This window comes from Odocoileus virginianus, chromosome 12 (genome assembly GCF_023699985.2).
Source record: "Odocoileus virginianus isolate 20LAN1187 ecotype Illinois chromosome 12, Ovbor_1.2, whole genome shotgun sequence".
NCBI lineage: Eukaryota > Metazoa > Chordata > Mammalia > Artiodactyla > Cervidae > Odocoileus > Odocoileus virginianus.
Genome location: NC_069685.1, coordinates 27027496 through 27046079, shown reverse-complemented (window position 1 = coordinate 27046079; position 18584 = coordinate 27027496). Strand labels below are relative to the sequence as shown.

At 33.9% G+C, this 18584-nt stretch overlaps 1 protein-coding gene across 3 annotated transcripts in view; it reads right to left on the bottom strand.

Moving 5' to 3' along the window:
• Positions 1-18584, bottom strand: part of SCLT1 (sodium channel and clathrin linker 1) — a 225298-nt gene that overhangs the window by 61015 nt on the left and 145699 nt on the right. For all 3 annotated transcript variants that reach the window (XM_020886621.2, XM_020886612.2, XM_020886639.2), the window contains 4 exons: positions 16852-16926; positions 14834-14979; positions 7245-7437; positions 404-600 (listed from right to left, as the gene is read on the bottom strand). In XM_020886621.2, the coding sequence (XP_020742280.2) occupies positions 404-600; positions 7245-7437; positions 14834-14979; positions 16852-16926 (611 nt within the window). The remainder of the gene's footprint in view (positions 1-403; positions 601-7244; positions 7438-14833; positions 14980-16851; positions 16927-18584) is intronic.

Here is an 18584-nt window from a genome sequence, read left to right as displayed (position 1 = left end):
CCATTTCATTTATCATAAAAGTTCATGTTCTTCCTGAGCAAACGTCAGCAAATTTTTTCTTAAAGGGCCAGAGAACAAATATTAGGCTTTGCAGGCCAAATAGATTCTGTTGCAACTATGGAACATTACTATGCTATATCTATATATGAATAGTATTAAGATTCTAAACTGTCGTGTCCAACAAAAATCATTGTATTTCCTGTGATATGCATAAAATTTATAAAACAAACAATTTGAGTTTGATCTATAATTGTCAACATTTTTCATAGTAATTTAATATTTGCTGTAAAAAATATAAGGTACAGACTTACATATTTTTACAGAAAGATTATGGCAAGGACATTAAACTAAAGGTTAAATAATTTTTCTGTAAAATGTACCAAAGAATTAGCAGTGGACTTACTTTAGATTACTGATTCTAATTTCTGCACTTTCAGTGAGTTTCTTCGTTTCTTCTTTCCACCTATTGGCTGCTTTCTGTGTAGTAGCTAAGAGATGCCTCAGTTCAACAGTGGAATTTCGATTACTGTCTTCCATCTCTCTTAACTGAACTTCAAATCCATGTTCCTTTATTGAAAATTCATGCTCCATTGTACTGATCTAAGGAATAAAATGAAAATAGTATTTTCTTTTTCTTTTCTGTTATTCTTGGAGACAGAGTGATCACTGATAAATACAATCATTTATTGTGTGGTCTGTGGCACAGAAATGTTTGGATGAGAAACCTATATAAAAATTAATTTTACAATTTGTTTCCATCATAGACGAGGACTTATCCTATGTTATAGTATAAATTTAATAAAACCAGAATTAAGATGGGAGTACAGATTTTTTAACACTTTCCCCAACACCTTGAAATGACAGTAGGAAAAAAACATACCACTAATATAGACCTGCTTTCATCATCTATTTTTACTTTTGCTGCCTGAATGGACAATAAATGTTCATGCTCTTAGTAACTGAGAGCTGGGTTTAAATGGAAGCCGTTTATGTTTTTTAAAACACACAAAATATGTTTATTGGTTTATTATGAAGGATACAACTCCAGCAGAGCCAGATGCAAGAGAGACACACAGCAAGGTACAGCTGGGTAGGGGGTGTGCAGAGCTTCCAAGCCCTCTCCAAGGAAGCCATGCTCCCAGCACCCTGATGTGCTCATCAAAAGCTCCTCTGAGAGGCTCCTCAAGCCACTTTTGATTTACATACTAAAGTTCAGGTTCTTTCAAAGAGCTTCGTAAAATTAAAAAAAAAATTATATACGGGAATTCTTTTACTACCACAGTTACGGTATACATGAACAATTCCCCCTCCCTCCCAGAAAAGACTAAAATGCTTTTCAGAAAGTTATATGGAAATGTCTTCAATTATTTCTAGGTTATTTATGTTATTATGGTAAAAAAAAACCCTTAATGTAGAATGAACATACGAATAAATGCTCTTTGGATACCCTAAAGTTTTCTCAACTTGAGGTTCAGGGAGAGAATTAACCCTAATGCTCTAAAGTACCCAATGTATGTAATGAACTGTCTGCTTCATATGCATCTAGAATGAAACTACCTGTTACCATATTTGAGACAACTGATAAAATAGTTAAGTAGTTACTAGCACAATTTCTTTGGTATACTCTCAGGCTATCGTTATCTTGCTACACCCAAGAAGTATTATAAGGAACACCTATCTTGTGATATTTTAAAGTAATGTGCTTTAAAAATGGTCATGGCTGGAATGGCCTCTAGTAAGTTATTAAATATGACTACTTTCAAACTGAAAAATGAATGAATAAGAAGCCTCAATTTTATTGATTCAAAAAACACCAAAGAAAACTCAATAACAGCTAAACTCATGGCGGAAAACTACAACCATTCTGTCCTCATTATTTCTGCTCAATGCTGCATACTTTCTAAATCTCTTAAATCTGCTTTCTCAAATGGTACACAAGTAGAAGACTGACTTTATAAATACTGGCACTGGAAAAACTACCTTGGATTTATTAATTTTGTATTGTGTTACTCCTGAGCAAGCCTCCTGAGGCTCTGTGACTTCTGCTCTATTTAAAACATTTTTAAATTACTGAATTTTACAAATTTTGAATTGAATATCCTTCCTTGCCTCAATCTCCACTTTCTCTGGGGAAGCCACAATTCTGACATCTTAGGTGGAAGTATTTAATTCTGCCTCTGTCTCTCTCACACACATCATGTATTAAAAGCTGATCTATGCATCTACACAGTTTTATCACTCTTTCTGGCTAGTTAACTCCCCATTTCTACTTGAAAAATCTATCTGCAGCTTGAAAAGCCTTATTCTAAGGTCCTTCATGAAAACCTGCTCTCTACCTAATTCTAAGAGACGGTGTTATACTACTCTTCCCTTCTTTGCTTCTTTCACAATGCATTCTCATTCCTGGATCTTCTTATACACTCCCTTTGACTAGAATAATCTTTTCCCTCCTGCCTATCTTAGTTATTTCTACTCAACTTTTAGAACTTAGCTAACTTCTTGCTCCTACAGGAAAATTCTCTTACTATCTAGCAAAAGCTCATAGTGTCCTATGCTTTTCCTAAAGAGCATTTACTAGTTTGCAAAGATACAATTAAAGTTTGCCCACCTCCATGCAAATAATAAGTTTTTAAGGATGGGGACCATGTCTTTTTCGTTTAGTATTACATCTTTAGCATCTGAATCATAATAAAGGTATAAAAATTCAGTCTTTAAATGAACCCCAGATCCTTCAGTTGACACAATTCTGACTTAAACTGGACAGATCTGCAATGATGCAGGATGGATAACGGCCAAGACAACTCTGTCTTCAAAACAAGTCTCAGTAATGATTCAATTCAGAACGCTGGGCTGGAAAAACTGATTTATGGTCTCCTTCCCCTCTTCCTTTGCACAAAACTATTCACTCACATAGACAGGATTGCTAAAAACTAACCATCTCCTAATTTTATATTTTTATGAGGAGTATTTAGACCACAAAGATATGAAGATCCTTCGCAGAAAGAAGGAAGGAATTAGGAAAAGAGAAAACTGGGGCAGAAAGGACAGTAGTGGCTTTAAGATCAAATGAAAACTTCATAAAATAAGTCATTATGGTTCTTAGCCAACTGCCCTCTGAATACCCAACTATTTTGATCTTTCTGGCTCCTAAAGATCACACACTTTTTCATGGGGGAGAAAAGCAGCAAAGTGTAGCACTAGATTCTTATGTTGTTAAAGAAGGAATCAGCTACAAAGCAATTTATCTGACAGCTCTCCTCCATAAAATAGAATTACAGCTATCTAGTTAAGAGGTCCTGTGTCCCTTATTTACCAATGATTCTTCTCTTAAGCTACATGCAGACTTGGCATAACGGGAGCATTTCTGGTAGGAAAACTTTCTTTTTGCTTTTCCAAGAAACGTCAGCTATTATTCTGAATTAAAGATAGAGTAAATGCAGTATCAGGTAGGGGAAATTCATGCATTCCCTTCTCCCCCATTATAAGAACCCAATCCCCAAAACACAAGTATACTGTAAATTTAGGCAAAATACAAAAAAATTAAAAAGACAAATATATGGTCTCTGTAATCTAGAACTCAGAGAGATAACTACTTCTAACTTTTACATCACTGTTACTTATGAATTTTAAAACTGAGATTAGTGGATATAGGATTACAACATATATAAATACATATGCACACTGTTCATTTTAAAAAATATTTAGGACATAACAATACAAACATTACAAATTATTTGGAAATGTGATTTTTAATGACTCAATACAGCACTTTATAAATGGACCATAATTTAACTATCTATTTCTAGATAGGTTGTTTTTAATTTATTACAAATAATGTTGCCATCAACTTCCTTAATTATAAGACACAATAATTATTCTGTTATGACTAAATTTTATAGACTCTCACTGTGCACCATTTTACACCTGCAGCTGCACATTCACTCAAACTGACAACTTTGCAGTTAATTAATAGTGTTTAAACTTTTAAAAAACTTGTTTATTAGCAATTTGTTTTTCTTAGTTTGTGAATTCTGCTCATGTCTCATACATGTTTCCCTATTGGGTTACAATTTTTTTTTTTCATTTTTTTCAAAGCTCCTTGTATGATCTTTATCTTCTGTCATATTTATTAAAACTATTTCATCCAGTTATTTCTCTTTAAAATATTTTTAAAGTTGTTTTAAATATTTAAAAACCTTATATATAAATCTATCAGTATATTTATTCATTTGCAATTCTCCCAGTTTTCAGTTTTGCTGAGAAAGTTCTTTCCCATCAGTTAAATATTCAACTTCATTTCCTACTAATGCTATATATGATCACTAATAGTTTTTAGTTATTAACCATATGAAATTTATAATATGATATTTAAAAATAAGAAAACTTAAGATTTTTTCAAAGTACACTGTCATTTTTTAATTATGGAAATGTTTCAGTATAGAAACTTTCAAGCATATACACAATAGAAAAACTTTACAATGAATCCCTATATGCTTATCACCTAGTTTCCATAATCAGTAAATTCACAGCCACTCCTGTTTGATCTATAATTCTATTTATCTTCCTCTGCCAAGATTTACCTCTCTCTCACTTACAATGACATACTGTACATAAATTTTAAGGGTACAATTCAATTTTTATACATATAGTGACATGTGAGCAACACCACCCAGATTTAGCTACCTCAGAACCTGGTTCTCTCATGTGCCCTTCTAATCAGTATTCATCCACCTAAAATGCAACCACTATTCTGATCCCATCCTTACAGGTAATTATGCCTGTTCTTCATTAGCATATAATTAATTAATAGACTATAAGTTTTTTAATGTTTGGCTTCCTTGTCCAATATTATGTCTGTGAGACTCGTTTGCCATTGCTTATAGATGCAGTTTATTCTTTTCATCTATTCCATATATGAACATACCATAATTTACCTATGCCATCTCACATTGATGGACATTTGAATTATTTCCAGTGTTTTGATAAGATTAAAATTTCTATGAATGTTCTTGTACACATATTTTGATGAACAAAAGCAATCATACCAGCTGGGTATGTAGTTAGTGTTTTTATTATTATTATCTGGCATAGTATGTATGTATGTCTAACTTAAAAAGATACTACCAAATGGTGGCTGTACCAATTTATATAACCAAAATAACCTATGAAGGCACTGGATTTTTTACAACTTTGTCAACACTTGATATTGTCAGTTTTTAAAATTTTAGTCATTCTGGTATGCATGCTATAGTACCTCACTATAGTTTTAACTATATTTCCACAGTAAATAATGAAATTGAACTTTTTTTCATATATTATCTTTTATAGACTAATTCTTTTGTTCATTTTTGGAAATGGGGTGTCTTTTTTTCTTTTGATTAACTTTTTTTCTTACTATTTCATTATTAACTGGTAAAAGTTTTTATATTCTAGATATGAGTCTTTTTTTTGGCTGTATGTATTATGAATACTTTCTTCTACTTTTTACTATCTTAATGGTGTCCCTTTAGATGACTTAAAAATCTTAAAGAAATCCAATTCATCTACCTTTTCATTATGATTAGCTCTCTTTTTGTTCTGTTTAAGAAATTCTTCCTTAGCCAAGATCATGAAGGTTCTCCTTGAAGCTCCATCATTTTATATTTCATATTTAGGTCTACAGGGAACTCAAATTAACTTAAATATATGGTGTGATATAAGGATCAAGGTTTATTTTAAAAATATGGACCCAGTTGACCTCACAATATTTATTGTAAAGATAATTATTTCCCTACTGAACTTTTGTGGTGCCTTTGTTATAACGAGGTGATTATGAAAACTGGGTTTGTCCCTGGATTCTGTTTGTTCTATTGATTAGGTTGATTATTTTCCTGTTGATTACACACTGTCTTAATTAGCATAGCTTTATATCAAGTCTTGATATCTGGTAGTGTGATCTTTCCCCTTGGTTTTTCAAAGATTCCTCACAGATTAAAGCAAAAAAGCACAAGCTTCTTTGCATGATATGTAAGAGTCTCTTTTTCAGAGCTTAAGCTTTTATAAATAACCACAGTGCATGACACTTGCAATAGGAGGCATTCAATAAACATACACTGATATGAATTAGGTTGGGATGTGACTTCTTATGAGTCCTCACAGTAATGAAAAATGAAGTGAAACACTGATGCTACCACCCCATGGCCTTACTATGAAAACAGAAGATACAGACCTTTCTCATAAAAAGTAAATGCCACTTTTAAGGACTCCCCCCTTCACACCCCAGACACAAATACAATCAACTGATATAGTTCTAAAGAATTTTTAAAATTTTTAAATAGTATTCAAAATGCGTATGTATTTAATATAAATAGCTATGTTTTGTATATAAATGAAACATAATAAGGTCAACTAAAAAAAAAAGAGTTAATGCCACTTTTACAAAAGTCACACAGAATGGGGAGAGGCAGGCAACATACTGATGGTGATACCTGTGCTTGAAACTCCCTCAAACAGGTTATCATGTCCCCATTGCCAAACCATATAAGCATTAGAGAAAGAAGCAGGTGGAGAGGAGAGAGAAAAGGGAATTTTTTTCCAGAGGACACTTTTGCCCCTTGCCTTTTCCCTGGCATGGAATTTTTAGACTACCTATGAGCAGTTCTCAGAGCATACTGATGCACCATTATCTGCAGAGCTAGTTTTAAGAGTTCTATTTTCGAGTGGCTATTAGGTGGTTCAGATGGTAAAGAACCTGTCTTCAATGCGGGAGACCTGGGTTCGATTCCTGGATTGGGAAGATCCCCTGGAGGAGGGCATGGCAACCTACTTCAGTATTCTTGCCTGGAGAATCCCCATGGACAGAGAAGCCTGGCAGGTCCACGGGGCTGCAGAGAGTCAGACATGACTGAGCGACTAAGTACAGCACATTTTAGAGGGAAAAGAGAGGACAGCAGTCCGTAAAGTTATCTATAGTTTTGCTAGCACTGCTTAAATTGCTTTGGCAGGAATATCCGTGCATTTCATGGTTGGAAAAGCATTTTTTGTGTGTGTGGATAGTGAAAGCAATCATTTTCAAGTATGCTTGCCAAGTTCTACAATACAGAAAAGACTGGTTAATGCTCTGTATTATGATTTAGTGCTATCTGATGAGAAGGCAAAAACCAAAAAAAAAAGGTCTTAAAAATGTTTTAATAGGTCTCTGTAAATATTCTCTATATTTCAAATTTCACAGGTACACATTTAATTCTAAATAGATTTGAATATACCTTTAATTTGGCTTTTTTTTGAACCTCGAGAGCACTCTTTCTCAAATCTTCAGTCTGTTTCTGTAACTCTTCATTTTCCTGCTGAAGTTTCAACCTTTGTTCATTGACAAATCCACAGTTCTCCCTCTCAGACTCCAATATATTTTGAAGTTTCTGAATCATTTCTTGGCAACGTGATATCTCTTCCGAGGAACTGATTAAAAAAACAAAACAAAAAGAACCTTTAAACTTAATGATCTGGAATAGAAGTCAAGAAGTCTGTCCATATTTTATACTGCAGACTTGTTTTCTTTGCTCTGAGTCATTTCTCTTCACTGTAGACTTAAACTGTGTGGTTTCACAATGTTATGTTACACCAACCAAATATATTCCATTTAGCAATCTTAACTAATAACAGAAAATTGAATTGCTATCACTCACTAAGGAAGTCAACGTGAAACCTCTTTCCAACAGTAACACTGAGAATTACTGTGTAAAGAGGACTTTACGAGGACAAACGAAAGCTAATGATGCGGAAGGTGGACAGGTAATAATGAAAAACTCCTTTCATCATCAATCAACTCTATAGAAGACATTTGCTGACTATATTAAATTATGAATTATAATAAGAATTCAGATTTTAAAAAATAAACTTCTAGTTGTATAAACTTATTTTATTTTATCACAGTTTAAGCAGGTTATATTTCTTGAACTTTCTCAACAATGGATTATTGAGTGACAAGACCTCCAGACACGTATATTGTTTCAACATACTGCTAATTTTTTTCCTATATTTTAAAATTTCCATCTTTTCAATCCCAGGTAATCAAGTACTATGAACATTCCCTAACCATTGGGTGTCATAGGAAATATATAAGATCCTTTACTGCCATAATACTTGTAGCTCCTTTTTCCCTGTCTTAAACTTGGCTAATAAAGTTCCTAATGAAATGATGGATCTAGGTAATGATCCTCAAATGATGCTTAAGTCAGAAAGATGCTAAGATCAAAAATAACAACACATTATGTGCCTCCAAACAGGAGTTCAAAATGTTACCATTTATAAACAATTCTTGCAAAAAAGTGAAAGCTGAATCAGATCAAGCCTCTTGATCTAATTTTTAAAAAAATGCATGGGGCAGGAAACAAGGTAAATGATATGATATATATGCATGTGGGTAGAGAAGACTCTGCAACACAAACAACCCAGGTTTTCAACAAATTATTTGTAAGAAAAAAAAGAGAAAGGAGGAGATTCCTAGAGAATATAGATGTATATCTCCATTCCCATACATACACACCTTTTCTTTACCCTTTTATCTGTCAACAGGCACTTAGGTTATCCCAATACCTTGGCTATCGTCGAGAATACTGACTTCAATGAATATGGGAATGCAGGTATTTCTTTGAGACAATCATTTTGTGGCCTTTGGATCTATACTCTGAAACAGGATTGCTGGATCATACGGTAGTTCTACTTTTAATTTTTTGAGGCACCTCTATACTGTTTTCCACTGTGGCTGCACTAATTTACATTCCCACTGACAGCATAGAAGGGGGGTTCCTTATCCTCCACATTCTTGTCAACACTGTTATCTTTTGTCTTTTTGACAACAGACATCCTAACAGGTGTGAGGTGATACCTCCCCTTTTGATATACCTATTGGTCAGCTATGTCTTCTTCTGAGAAAAATTTGATCAGATCCTTTGCCCAATTTTTTCTTTTCTTTTGCCATTGAGTTGTTCAAGTTTATTATATATTTTGAAAATTAACTCCTTATCAGGTGTATTATTTGCAAACATTTTTCCCTATGCCATAGTGTCTCTGTACTCTATTCTTATTTTCTTTGCTGTGTAGGAAAGTCTCAGTTTGATGTAACTTCATTTGAATAGTTTTGCATTTGTTACCTGTACTTGTGGGGTCATATCCAAAAAAAAAAACACTGCCAAGACCAATGTCAAGAAGCTTTTGCCCTTTGTTTCCATCTAGCAGTTTCACAATTTCAGAATGTACATTTAAGCCTTTAATACATTATGAGCTGATTTTCATATATGGTGTATGGTAAGAGTCCAATTTTTCTTCCACATCTAAATGTCCAGTTTTTCCAGCACCATTTATTGAAGAGATATCCTTTCCCCGTGTGTGTTCTTGACACCCTTGTCAAGCATCAGCCGACCACAAATGTATGCATTTATTTCTGTACTCTCTACTCTGTGCTGTAACTATACACTGTTTTATAACAGTATTGTATTGTTTTGATTACCAAAACTTTGTATATTTTTGAAATTAGGAAGTGTGACACATCCAGTTTTTGTTGTTGTTCTTGTTCTTGTTCCAGAATGGTTTGGCTGTTTCAAGTCTTTGGAGGTTCAATACGATTTTAGGATTTTTCTCTATGTCTGTGAAAACACCATGGGAATTTGATAGGGATTTTATTGACTCCATAGATGGCTTTGTGTAGTATGGACGTTTTAACATTATTATTTCATTCAATTTATAAACACACCTTTATATTTATTTGTGACTGTCAAGTTATTTCCTCAGTGTTTTTCAGTTTACAGATTTTTTACTTCCTTGGTTATAAATTCATTCTAAGTAATTTATTCTTTTTGGTGCTACTGTAAATAGAATTGCTAATTTTTTTTCCATATAGTTTGCTGCTGGTGTATAGAAATGCAACTGATTTTGGAATGCTGGTTCTGTATCCTGAAGCTTCATTGAATTTGTGTATTTGCTCTAATGGCTTTGAGGCTGAGTCTCCAGTTTTCAAAATATGAGATCATATCATCTATAAACAGAGGCAATTTTACTTCTCTTCTAATTTAGATGTTTTATTATTTTTTTCTTATCTAATTTCTCTAAGACATATAGTACTATGGTGAATACAACTGGCAAGACTGGGCACTCCTGTCTTTTTCGTGATCTTAAAGTTTTTAGATCTTCACCACTGGATATGATATTAGTTGTGTGCTTGTTATAAACGGCCTTTACTATTAGAGGTACATTCTGTCTGCACCTAATATGTCAAAAGTTTTTAATCATGAATGATACTATATTTTGTGAAACGCTTTCTTTATATCTATTGAAATGATCATATGAATTTCATATGTAATTATTTAATGTAGTGTTTTGTCACATTTATTGATCTGTGTATGTCAAAACATCCTTGCATCCCAGGTATTAATCCCACCATGATCCTTTTAATACACTTCAAATTTGGTTTGTATTTTTTTTTTTAGGGGTTTTGCATTTATGTTTATCAAGGATATTAGCTTATTATTTTCTTATAGTATGTTTGTCTTGCTTTGGTATCAGAGTAATGATGGCCTTGTAAAATGAGCTTTGAAACGTTTTCTCTTCTTCAATTTTATGAAAGAGTTTGACATTAAATCTTCTTTAAATGTTTGGAAGAATTCATCAGTGAAGCCATTTGGTTCTGAACTTTTCAGAAATCCAAGGAGGTTTTTGATTACTGATTTAGTCTCCTTAAGAGTAACTGGTCTGTTCAGATTTTCAATTTTTTATAAGGTTGCATATTTGTAAGAATTTATCAATTTTTTCATGGTTGTCCAACTTGTTAATGTCTCTTTGTTCACTGTAGTCTCCTATAGTCCTTTGTATGTGTGTGGTATCAGTGGTAACGTCTCCTCTTTCATTTCTGATTTTTATTTATTGAGTCTTCTCTCTTTATTCTTAGGCTTCTCTGGTAGCAGAGCTGGTAAAGAATCCGCCTGCAATGCAGGAGACCTTGGTTCGACTCCTGGATCAGGAAGATACTCTGGAGAAGTGACAGGCTACCTACCCACTCCAGTATTCTTGGGCTTCCCGGGCGGCTCAGTTGGTAAAAAATCCTCCTGCAATGCAGGAGACCTGGGCTTGATCCCTGGGTTGGGAAGATCTCCTGGAGGAGGGCATGGCAACCCACTCCAGTATTCTTGCCTGGAGAATCCCCATGGACAAAGGAACCGAGTGGGCTACAGTCCATGGGGTCACAAAGAGTCAGACAAGACTGAGCTACTAGGCACAGCACAGCTCTCTATTTGATTTGTTTCTGCTCTTATCTTTGTCATTTTCCTTATTCTCCTAATTTTGGGCTTAGTTTTTTCTTCTTTTCTAAGAAGTTTCTTTAGATGTAAAGTTGGGTTGTTTATTGAGATGTTTTTCATAATGTACACATTTATCACTGTAAACTTTCCTCTAAGAACTGGTTTTACTGCATCCCATACATTTTGTATATTTTGTTTCTATCTTTGGTTGTCTTAAGATATTTTCTTTTTCCATTTTGATTTCTTCTTTGACCCACAGGTTGCTCAGGAGTATGTTATTTAATTTCCACCTGTTCTGTTAATTTTTCAGTTTTCCTCCTGTTACTGCATTTCAGTTTCATATCACTATGGTTGAAAAAGATACCTGATATAATTTTAGTTTTCTTAAATTGGCTAAAATTTATTTTTGTGGCCTATCATATGACCTATTCTGGAGAATATTTTGTGTATACTTGAGAAGAATGTGCACTGTGTTGCCATTGTATAGAAAGTTATTAGGTCTGTTTGGTCTTTAGCATTGCTCAGATGTGCTGTTTTCTTATTGATTTTCTGTCTGGATGATCTACCTATTAGTGAAGGTAAGGTACTGAAGTTCCTTGTATTATTGCTTACTTTCTATTTCTCCCTTTGGTTCTTTTAATATTTGCTTTACTATACCTAGGTGCTTTGATTTTGAGTGCATATAGTTTTATGACTTTTCTTTTGACAAATTAACTCCTTTATCACTATAAAATGACTGTCTTGGTTCTTGTGACAATTTTTGACTTAGGTTCTATTTTGCCTGATATAAGGCATCTCTGCTGTCTTTTGGGTATCACTTGCATGGGCTATCTTTCACCATCTCTTAACTTTTAGTTTGTGTGTTTCTTCATATTTAAAATCAGTCCCAGGTAGGCAGAATACAGTTGGAGTTTGATTTTTAATCCACTGAGCCTACATCTTTTGACTGGAGAATCAATGCACTTACATTAAAAGTCATTACTAGTAGATTAAGGGCATTACACTATTGCCATAAGTCAACTGTTTTCTATTTTGTAGTTCCTTGGTTCCTTCACTACTATTTTGTTGTCTTCTTATTGATTTTTGTACTTTGCTTTCATTCCTTTATCTTTTGTATACTTATTACACACTTTTTCTTTGTTGATCAGCATGAGGCTTATAGGAAACATCTTAGTTTATATTAAGCTGGTAATAACTTGCTTTCAATCACATAAAAATCTCTGTAATTTCACTTCTCTCATTTTTTATTATTGGTGTATAATTTATATCTTTTTATATAGTATATCCATTAACACATTATTGTACCTATTGTTATTTAAAAATGTTTATCTTTTAACTTCTATACTAGAGTTAAAAATTATTTATGTACCACCATTACAGTGTTAGAGTATTCTGAATTTGACCATATATTTACCTTTACCACTAAAAGTTTATACTTTTATATGTTTTTATGTTGCTAATTAGTGTCCTTCCATTTCAACTTGAAAAATTCCCTTCATCATTTCTTACATAATAAGTCTACTGGTAATGAACTCCCTTTTGATCTCTGCTTGTCTGGGGAAGCTTTTATCTCTACTTTGTTTCTGATGGACAGCTTTGCGTGATATAGTATTTTTGGTTCACAGTTGTTTTTCAGCACTTTGAATATACATATTGTGCCACACACTCTTTCTTGGCCTGCAAGATTTCTTATGAGAAATCCACTGACAGATTTATGCAGGGGTTTGGGGAGTCCTGTATGTCACCTGCATGTGATGAGTCCCTTTTCTCTTACCATTTTCAAGTTCTCTTTTTTTGACTTATGACATTTTGATTATAATATGTCAAGTGAAGTTCTTGATGTTCACCCTATTTGTGCTTCTTTGGGCATCATGGATCTGGATGTTCATTACTCTCCCCAGATTTGGGAAGTTTTCCGTTATTTCTTTAAATAAACTTTCTACCCTTTCTCATCTTTGCTCCTTCTAGAATTTTGATAATGTGAATACTGATTTACTTCAAGGTGTCCCATAAGTCATGTACGTTTTCTTCACTCTTTTTCATTCTTTTTTGTTTTGTTCCTCTAACTGAACTGATTTCAAGTGACCAATCTTTGAGTTAGCCGAGTTTTCTTCTCTATGATCAAGTCTGCTGATAAAGTGCTTTATTGAATTTCACTGTATTCTTTAACTCCAGGGTTTGTTTGGTTCTCTTTTTATGGTTTCACTTAGTTAAATTTTTCATTTTGTCCATGTATTGTTTTTTTCCTGATTTCATTTAGTTAACCATATACCAACCTACCTTAAGACAATTATTTTTAATTTTTTGTCAAGAAGTACATGGATCCCTATTTGGGTTGATTACCAGAGTTTTATTAGTTTGCTTTGGTGGTGTCATGTTTGCTTGGCTCTTTGTTGCCATATGTGCATTTGAAGGAGCAGACTCCTCTTCTAGTCTTTAGACTGGTTTTGGCAGCTAAAGTCCTTTTGTTGCCTTGCCCCAGAACCCAGAACTGACTCTGGGTTCTCAGCTAAGTGGAACTGAGGCCATGTCATGTGTCTGTTGCCAGGTCCATGACTGGCAGACCTGTAACCAGAGGTGCAGTCAAATGTTATGCCTCCTAGGATTCTAAGGGTGCTCCTATCATGTCACTGGGCTGGTTTATGGGCAGGGCAAACTGCGTTGCAACTGTGGGAGCGTGAAACCAGAGCTAGGTCACAGACTGACTCAGGGATTGTAGTCAGGTCTGAAGCCAGCAGGCCCACTGATGAAGAGTAGCCAGAAGGGTTCCTTGGGAAGGGGCTAGGTGCAGGACTGGGCAAACAGGGTTAGAGCCAAGCCCACAGAAAGATGGGGCTGCTTTGAGTTCATAGAAGACACCACAGTGGAGGGCCTGCCACTGGTACGCAGGCCTGCCTCCTCATTTTGGGGCTCCACCAGGGTTTTACAACCTCCTACATGGATCTCAGTGCTCCCGGAAAGGCACTTTTGTCTATGGATGCTTGTTAAATATTTTTTTCTGGGAGAGAAATGGGTTGGGACCTCCTATTCTGCCGTATTGCTGATATCACTCCTCTTTATTTTTAAAATATACATTAAACATACCCTATAACAGAGATTGAAATTTCATGCAACTTAGGTAAGTTTTACTATATTAAGTAATACTCTGAATGGGGGGAAGGTAGAGGAATATTCAGAATGGATATGCCAGATGATAAATTTATCATTTTAACAGATAATATAATATATAAAAATGGTAATTATTGAATATTCAATACCTCTAAGCTGAGTACAAAAGCAGTAATTATAAACAAGCTGCTCTAAGAGCGGTATAGCCAGTATGAAAAAAAAGGTCTTATGAACATCCTATTTAACTGCCAGAAACAAGAAATTAAGAATAAAATGGTTCAGTACTGTATCTCTTCTTTCTGAAAAAATTAGCTTTCAAAAATAATCTTAAAAAAAATTCTGTTCAGTGCTAAAAGGTTTTTTTCTACATAAGATATAATTATGAATCCTATAAAAAAATCTAAAAAATCTGTCAAAAATTGTATGAATTCTGAAAATGCAAAAGAATAACTTACTTTATTTCAAGTTGTTTGATTTTATTTTCTGCTGTCTTAAGTCTCAGCTGAAGATCATCTTTTGAACGCTCGGCAACCAGGCATCTTTGGTGCATTTCTTCTAGTTTTCTGTAATCATTTTCATTTATTCTGCCTTCACGGTAAATCTGCAGAAGAGGCTTATATGTATATTACTTTGCAGAAAGAAATTATCTTAAGAAATTACACAGTTTAGAAACTGAAATAAATGATAAGAAATAAAAACTCATGATGTGCTCATCTGTTCTCACTATAACATTAAAACACATTGATAATTAACTTTGGTTATCTTACATTTTCAAAATAAAATGCTGAAAACTGACATACAAAATAATTGCTTATTTTTAAAAGTTATTCATTGTACTATTCAAATAGTTTTAATATATTATTAAGAAATAGAAAATAGCTGAAATTAAAAAACACTCTAAGTGTCACCACTTGGAGATAACTGCTCTGATTCTTTGATGAGCACTTTCAGGACAATTCTGTATTGCTACATTCAGAAGTACAGACACATGCTATGGTGCAGTGAGAACTATCTGAAAGTGACTCCAGAATCTCTCTCTAGGTTAACCGGACCCTGATTTAGCTGAAATGGAGGTTTCTCCTTCCCCAGCAGAAGTGATTGTAGCCAAGTTCTGCTTCCTGTGAGACTAAGCTTCCACCTGTGACACACAGGCTATAACATTCCATGAACTGCAAGGTCTCCAGATGTGAGGCGGTTCACATTTTCAGACAAACCCTACAGAGAAGTACTCTTCAAATCCAGACTGCTTGGCCAAGTAACCAATGTCTTTTCCCACTGACCAGACTGCTTTGTTATTCCTGCTCCACAAAAAGACAGTATCAGCATGTCAATGTCCTGCTAGTAAAACACATACCTAATACTTCAGAACCAGTGGTTATTCATTCTGACTACAGCATACCTATCTGTAGAACAGTGGAAGAAGAGAAACCTGTGACTTTTCTTTACCTGTTGCCTTTAGTCTCATAGGTTTTACATTTCCCTAATAAAGCCTATTCCTTAACTTATGCCATGTGATATTAAAAAATTCATCCCAAACCCTGCTGGTGGGTGGCAATCTAAATGGGACCTATTCCTATTCCATAACAGAGGGGAACTCAGGGATCAGCCTATCACGGGTGACCGTGAACAGCCTATCTTGAACATGACATACATATGTCTTATTTTCCACCACAAATGGAATTATGTACTATATTCTTCTTTGTAAATTACTTTTACTATCTAATGTTCTCATAATCTTTTTATGTCAATAATATAGATATATCACATGTTTTTGATGCTATATAGCTCCTCTTTGAAACTCAAACTCTGAGTCTACTATTTGCTATTTTTATTTTTTAACATTGGACAAGTTACTTAACTTCTCTATGAAAGTTCCTAATGCAGCACGTAAAGCACAGTATGTGCTGCATCAAATTCAGCAGGCTTTTTCCCCACAAGGTATTTTAAAAGAGTGGAATATTTACTGCTAATAAAAAAAAGTTATCTAAGTAAGATGTAAATTTTAAACTATAGACTTCTTACAACATTCTTTCTCAAATGCCACTGGGGTAAATAATCTTTCCAAACTCTGAATACAAATCTGTACTTTTAAAAGGTAAAAATCATAGCAATTTATAATTTTTTGGTTATATATACCTGCTATGTTTACAGATGGCCTAAACCCAGTAAAAGTTGGCAGAAATTTTCAAAAAAGAAATACAAAATAAAATTTAATATTGGGATGTGGTCTAAACAAGGAATACAGTTACATCATAAAAAAGTTCAAAAAATGCAGCCACTCTTATAAAGAAATGTATATAGGCAAAATCAGTATTCAAATGCAGATTCCAAAAATATTCGAAGCAAATAAAAGAACTCACCAGGAGCACACTTATAATATAGGGGCTGCTAGTAGAGAGTATGATGAAAGCAGACAGTAATGCTGAGTATCTGCAGTTGGGTTTAGGTAGTTATTTTTCCTTTCTCTTTTTACCTTTTCTAGTTCTTCTTCCACTGCTTTTTTCTCCCTGATGGCTCGTTCGATTTGATCTTGTTTTTCAGCACACTGCTATAAATTCAAATCATATTTTAAATAAACATATTTGTAAAACCTTAAGAAAAACAGGGCAAAATGGAAAAGGAAAACAATTTGTTTATAATAGAAATATCACATTTACTCTATCTATATAAGAAGACCATATTCATAATTGTTTTTAAAAAAAGCTAAATCTTCAAAAGCTACCTATTTCAGGATTTCAGAAAACAACTCTGGTATAGAAAGCCAGGGAGTTCTAGGTAAACATACTAGATGGAATACAGAGATTGATGGATTCCAGGAAGAAATAAATGAAACCCTTTCGCATATTACAGTTTTCCTTTTCATATACTCTTATCACGTATTTTAAAAGGTAACAGAACTAGACTGTGGCACACCACCATAGGGATAACCTCTGGCCTAAAATGTACATGGATATATACATTCTAGAATGGCTAATTTTCTTTTGTAAAACTTGTAAACAGCAAGTTGATATGGTAAAACATTTTATTAACATGAACAGAAAACATTTCTGGCTTGAAAGTTTTTTTTTTAATTGGAGGATAACTGCTTTATAATATTGTATTGGCTTTTGCCATACAATTAACAGGAATCAGCCATAAGTATACACATGTCCACTTCTTTCCACACTTCTAGGAGGTCACAGCGTACCAGGTTACTGGCTTGAAAGATTTTAATCAGTAAAATCAAACAAGCTAATCAATAGTCAATATAATTTAAAGTTTTACAAATGTTACTGAAACTAAGAACGATCATTTTAACAACTGGCTCTTCACAGCCACTCTCTATTTTTGAGAATGGGTGTGGTTATTTTCTACTATTATGCTATGAATGAACCTGCTTTGCTGACAACACACTGCTAATACTCAATTATCTTTATCATAATTATATTTTACAGAAGTACAACATACACTGCTGTACTTAAAATGGACAACCAACAAGGACCTACTGTATAGCACATGGAACTCTGCTCACTGTTACGTAACAGCCTAGATGGGAGGGGAGTTTGGGGGAGAATGGGTACATGTATATTATAGATGAGTCTTTTCACTGTTCACCTGAAACTATAATACAAAGTAAAAAGCTTAAATATGTTTTTAAAGCTTCTCAAATAAATCAGATAATAAATCTAAATTTATCTTTTATTAAAAAAGAACTTACTGTGTAAGCTATATTCATGAAGTTGCTAATCTATGAAAAGGTAGTATTGTGGCACGAAATTTGGGATTTCTCCTATGTTCATACCCATCTCATGTAATTTTTTAACTGACTATTTCTTAGAGAAGTTTAGGTTCACAGCAAAATTGAGGGGAAGCCACAGATTTCCCTCATACATAGATAACCTCTCCCATTATTAACATCCTGCAATGGCAGTGGTACATTTGTTAAAACTGATACACCTACATCACACAACATTATCTCCTAGAGTCCATAGTTTAGAATTCAACTTTGGTGCTGTATACTTTGTGAGTTTGAAAAGATTTATAATGACATTTATCCACTATTATAGTATCATAGAGAGTAGTTTCACTGGTCTAAAAATTTTCTATGATTTGTCTATGTTTATTCATCTCTCTCTCTTAAGTCCCGTTAACCACTGATCTTTTTTTACTGGCTCCATACTTTGCCTTTTCCAGAATGTCATGTAGCTGGAATCATATAGTATGTAA